General features: G+C 39.2%; 1 protein-coding gene across 1 annotated transcript; it reads right to left on the bottom strand.

Moving 5' to 3' along the window:
* Positions 1-826: 826 nt before the first annotated feature.
* On the bottom strand, positions 827-5,550 carry rpl14 (ribosomal protein L14). Its single transcript, XM_042506908.1, has 6 exons — positions 5,478-5,550; positions 4,756-4,857; positions 4,567-4,661; positions 3,830-3,929; positions 1,978-2,031; positions 827-922 (listed from the first exon to the last, which is right to left on the bottom strand). The coding sequence occupies exons 1-6, from the start codon at positions 5,478-5,480 to the stop codon at positions 863-865; spliced, it is 414 nt and encodes a 137-aa protein (XP_042362842.1). The 5' UTR covers positions 5,481-5,550; the 3' UTR covers positions 827-862.
* Positions 5,551-6,021: the final 471 nt, after the last annotated feature.

Here is a 6,021-nt window from a genome sequence, read left to right as displayed (position 1 = left end):
ATACATGTTAATTGTGATAGTGCACCTAGCTGAAATAGCATGTATTCTCTCCATATGCCAAAAAATCACATTATCAGGTATAAAACGGTAAAAATGGTAAATTCCAAGGCCCAGAATGACACTCATAAATTATACAATGCATGTTTTTGTGCTTTGATGGCTGTGGGATCAAAAATTGCAGTTTGAGTTATAAATAGTAAAAATGTAACAATGTAATTTAGGAGCTGAGCTGGAAATTCCACGGTTATACTGAAATACACAATCTTGCCAAAATTTGTGCCATAAGTATATGTGCCATAAGTATATACACAGCCAAAATAATCTAATAAAGTTTAAGCCAGCTGGTATAAACTGAGGAGGAGACAGAGACGCTGGGTGAAAATGGAGACATGTACGTGATGGTCAACAAAACTTGTCACACACTGATGCTGAAAGAGTCGAGCATCAACAGTTTAAAAAACAACAGCTGGCTACACCAACTATTCTCATACCAGGTCCAAAAGGCACAGGTGCAGCAGAACTCGTCAACATCATTTCACAAAACCTCTTTAGTTTGAAAGGCGTCTACTGGTGTAACCGATAAAGGTGTGTGTGCCAACAAACACCCCTTTCTGTCAAGCTGAAGAAATTTTTAATATGAATTGAATCATTAGTTCAATTGGAGAGTATATTCTAACATGTTGATCTTAGATTTCCCTGAAACAGGACACTTTGGGAGTTGAAATTTACCAGTCCATTAAGTTTTTAAAAAAAAATAAATGATACCGTAACTGACCCGTTACATGTTTTTATGGGTTGGCAAAGCAAAGAAGAAAGGACTCAGATGAACAATTGAAGAGGAGATTTATTTTGTGAGCACTGTTCACTTCTTTGCTGCTTCCTTCTGGAGCTTCTTCACCTCATGCTTGATGATCTTGTTCCTCTGCAGAAACAAAAAGAATGAGTGCATTACTTTAAAAAAAATACTCAGTGACCGCTGTAACATCACAACAGTTTGTCACTCAGACTGATGAACTCTTTGCACTGAAGTGGCACTGGGTGTTAAATCAAGCTGCAGTATGGAAAATGAATAATCACTTTTCATCTGCGTGCCACAGAGCGAGCACTGAGAGCAGCACTGACTGTTGTCAATGCTCACTCACTGGCACAATGACATCTAACGGACCCTTCATTAATTGTATTAGCTGCAGCTGTTAGACAGCCATCTGTGAGAACGCTCCGACACCGATCGCATTCAGAGCAGCTGCATCCTACACGGCCAGCCTCACCGAGCCACATGGACAACAGTCGGGAGATATTTAACCCTTTGGAACCTGATCGACATCACTTCTCTTGTGCAGCATTCAGACGCCTCTTACAAGAATTTAAGCATTTGAAACCCAATCAGTTGTTTTGATTTTTTTTTTTTTAAAGGGGAGGGGGGAAGGCAATGAGAATCTTTGCAAGAAGTGTCTCACGAATTGCAAGAAGTTAGTTGGTTAATTATTCTTAAGCTAGGGGGGGAAATCGAGAGAACTACACTTCTGATTATAATTATACATTTAAAATTATTTTATACAATCATTTCAGTTTTCATCCAGGTCATTCCCCTGTTGCCTTTTTTATTTTTTACCTTTCTTGTTTGATTGATCCATGCTGGTAACACTGCACTAATGCACACTCATCTCAATGAAGAGGACACATCATCAGTGGATTCATTTTCAACTTAAACAAGTGAGATGCTGCAACAGCTTAAACCGATTAAGCTTAAACAAGGTCGAGGGCCTCAGAAAAAGTGTTCATGTTGAGTAAAAATGTGATGTTAATATCAGAAGGAAAGAGGAGTGAACCTGCTCTTAATTACTGATTGATATACAATCAATACTTCTTTGCCTTCAGGTTTTGGTTCTGAACATCCAGGATTAAGGTCATGTAGTTCTGGTCTTGCATGACTGAAGCCGGCCTAAATGTGGTGATGTGTGTCTCTGTTAAACTTACCATCCTCTTGGCCTTCATCACCTTGTAGCGGTCAAAGTCAGACATTTTGGCCCTCTGCAAAGGAAACAAGGAAGAGAAGGTCAGCAATACAACCCGAAGAATGCCCCTTAGTGCACCAGAATTCACTTTTAAGAAGGACGGATGAGTATGGACAAGTAGGTAGGACTCCGATACTCCAATATGCGAGAAAAAACAAAAAGCCCCCTCCTGGTCAGGAATTGTTGGAGTCAAACAAATCACTGAGTCACAATTGTCTGGATACGTGAGGAATGTAAACGTCACATGAGAATATGAGCACTGCTAGCATCAAAGCCTTTTTTATATGGGACTAGTATTACCTGGAGGCCTAAAGTCATTTAGAAACAGTGAAACCTTTTGAAAATGCAACCACTCCAGTCTCCATATAAACCGGCAACGCGCAGGTCCTGTGAGGACGGTGACGTCACAGCAGCACTTCACACCCGGTGTTCATCTATGGTGTGTATTCTGGCCTGGCATGCGTACTGCAGTGCTTTCAGTTGTTTTTGAGGATCCATGTACATGAAGATCGTTCTAACAATATTATTACTATATGAACGCAGACTTTTTTTTTAAAAAAGAAACGCAGAGGAAAGACTTCTGTTTTGAGTAGCGTCACTCGTCTAAAAGGTGGCTAATATTATCCCATGGCCTCGGTTTACCAGAAATATGGCTTATTTCCCTGTAATTTATTATTATTTTCTTAAATTACAGACATGGCTGAATCACATGGGGCTAAAATCACAAACGTCCTCTGCAATTACTACAAATTACCAGAGGTCCCCATGTAATACTAGACTCCTGTGAATAGGGCTCAAGTACTGCTACATACTGATTTTGACTTGTTTCCTTGAAGATGCATTTGTCCCTGCAGTCTAACATCAGGGTTCCCAAACATTTTCATTCACAAAGCTTCAAAGCTTTTTCTTGATTTTTAACAGACCCATAGTTATTTATTTTGCCGTACTTGCCAGGTGTTTTTCCCAAACATATCTGATAAAAATCTATTCAAACACAGTTTAAGCCAGCTGGTATAAACTGAGGAGGAGACAGAGACGCTGGGTGAAAATGGAGACATGTACGTGATGGTCAACAAAACTTGTCACACACTGATGCTGAAAGAGTCGAGCATCAACAGTTTAAAAAACAACTTGCTCTTATGTTACACTGCATTAAAGTTATCCACAGAAGATGACTGTGACAATTTCATAACTCAAAACAAAATGACTTTTATAAAACTTCCAATGATTTCTATTGATTCCATGACTTTTTTTCATGGTAGTGGGAACGCTGTCAAGATGACTAAGGTGAGATGGGAGCCCACATCTTCACCTGCCTGTTGCCAACTTTGATACCACAATGACCTCAGCTTATAGAAGTTATTGATGTTATGCAAAAAAACCTTGCCTATGTACAGCAACTTAAATTCAATGTACAGTGACCTATTTGTCTTGAATGTCTTACAGTGTATATTGTTGGTGCACCTTGGGAGCAGGTCTTTAAATTCCATTGTACTTGTATGATGACAATAAAGACTTTCTCTTCTATTCTACTTTACCCCGAAACATTTAACTGGCTGTTTTTTTCCCGTAACTGTAAAACATCAGCAATCACCCTAAATGGTAAATACAACAAGAATTTATTCAACTGTAAAGCTGCATTTTAGAAATGCCCAATATGACCTGCAAAGTTTAAATAATAAAAAAAGCAAAGAAATCTTCCAGCAGAACCATGAAACTGCTTCTACTGAAACTATGTGACTTCACACATGCCAACATATATCAAACCTTGTCATAACTCATGTGTTGATAGTGAGCAAAGGCTGAAACATTACCTTCTGTCTTGCCTCGATCTTCTTGGCCCAGCTGCTTTGTGCCCACTTCTGGTTGACTTCAGCCTTCTCCCAAGCTCTCCTCACAAACTTCTGGCGGGCACTGTGAATAATTACATACAGTCAGTACTCATACTGGAGGCATTATCAGGGTTTCATCATACGAAGCCACTTTACATAAAAGAGATGACAGATTCATGTTGATGTTGGAACTCAAAGCAGTCTATCCAGCATAGACGGCAACAGAGAAAATGACATAAAATTTGCTTTAAAGAGTGGAGGGTTGCAAGAAAATGATCAAAAACTAGGGTCAAATATCCAGACACATATTTCTTATTATAATTATATATAAAAATATTTGACAAAAATTAATTAAATAACAATAATTAAACATTTCTGCACTGGGCCATTTTATTCTATTTATTTTAACCTGCTTTAAAATACTTATTTTCAGGTCATTTTCTTGTAACATTTTGTGGATTTCTTGCTTTTTTTAGGGCCATGTGGAGTTAAGTTGCTTGATTCCCTCGCCACGTTTTAGAAAGAAATGAAGCATATTTGCTCAGGTTTCGAAGGGTTAATGTACAATTCGCCCTTATGAAAGCACTAATTCTTAAGAAAAAAAACACAAACACATCTGTAAATCAGCTGTAGTGCATACATATCAACTGGCATATTAATCTTAGACTAGAATACTGACCTCTATCAAATCTTACACAGGGTCTTTGGTTCCCACTCACCTGTGAGGTACTTTGATGACATAGTCTGTGAGCTGCATGCATTTGAAGGGCATGGACTGCCTCTTCACGCCTGTGCAGGGACCATCAACGAGAGCCTGGGGAGCACAGGGGACATTAATTTATCAATATCAACAAGTATTACAAAGTGAGGCTAAAAGTGATCAGTCCACTATGCTCATGAGCCCTCACCCTGTTTTGGTCGATGACATCTACAATAGCCACCAGCTTGCCTGCATGGGGTCCGAAAGAGACGTAGGCAACACGGCCGATCTCAACGAAGCGTTTGAACACCTGGAAGAGACAGCGGAGAGCTGCATGTCAGAAACGACTCAAAGTGAGAAGGAGCTGCCCTAAACTTGGACAGTTGGGTGCACTGCTGGCCCGATCTATATAAATATCAATACGGAAGCACATGATATGTGAGACAAGATAAAGTCCTACTTTTTGGACTATCAACATGTTAGTTTGAAGGCAGGCGAACTAACGTTACCCGTTTCCTCTAGCTAACGCTAACTAGCTATGTGCTAATGTTTCTGCTAACGACATCTGCGCTGTTCACTAAACGGGACTACCTAACGGTAGAAATGCGTGTAATTAAAAGTAACAACATCATACGCGCACGATGGTCATTAAGTCAGTTTTCTGGTTATAAAACAAGAGAGCAGTGTTAGCTAAACCGGGCGGCTCTGGGCCTCTCTGCCTGATGGGACCACGTTGTAATGCGGTAAGTAGTCGACATCTTACAGACATTGCGTTAAAACTTGAAATAATCTCACACGTTCCGATAAAACATTTCACAGAAATGCGTATGAGTGTGTTAGCAACATATATGACTCCTGTTGATCCAGAACAATGAAATATATCAACAGAAATTCGATTTAGACATGCTAAAACAGTCATGGCGAACTCACCATGATGGCAGTCCGGGAGCAGAAAGGACGTTACATCTTCCGCCTGGCGCACATAGAGCTTCCGCTTAGACTTTGCGCATGCGCAGCAGCTCCTAGCGTCAGTGCCATTGTCAGGACCATGTAAATGAAGTCACTCAGTGTTAACATTCTTTTAAGATGATGTGAAAAATCTGGCTGCAATTACCTTATTTTATGAGAAATCAATTGTGTTCAAAATTACGGTGTTAAGCTATATAACATTTTCAAATTCCTTCTAAAGAATGTGGAAAAAAATGTTTGACCAATTTAATTTTTAGCAGTTATCAACTTAAAAAAAGTGTTCGTAATTATGGCAACAGTACATAACAATTGTAGTGTTATGTTGCTTCTTTTAAATGATGTGATTTTTTTTAAATGAGGAATGAACTTACAAATGTGTGTTCCTCTTGTTTGTAAATATTGAAATACATACAACATAACAGCTGAAATAAACAACAATGAACAAGTTAAACATGAACACCAATTTCTACTACAGCACAGACACTGCTTGACGAATCAGCAGAGA

Source organism: Plectropomus leopardus, chromosome 18, assembly GCF_008729295.1.
Source record: "Plectropomus leopardus isolate mb chromosome 18, YSFRI_Pleo_2.0, whole genome shotgun sequence".
NCBI lineage: Eukaryota > Metazoa > Chordata > Actinopteri > Perciformes > Serranidae > Plectropomus > Plectropomus leopardus.
This window is presented reverse-complemented; position numbering and strand designations above follow the sequence as displayed.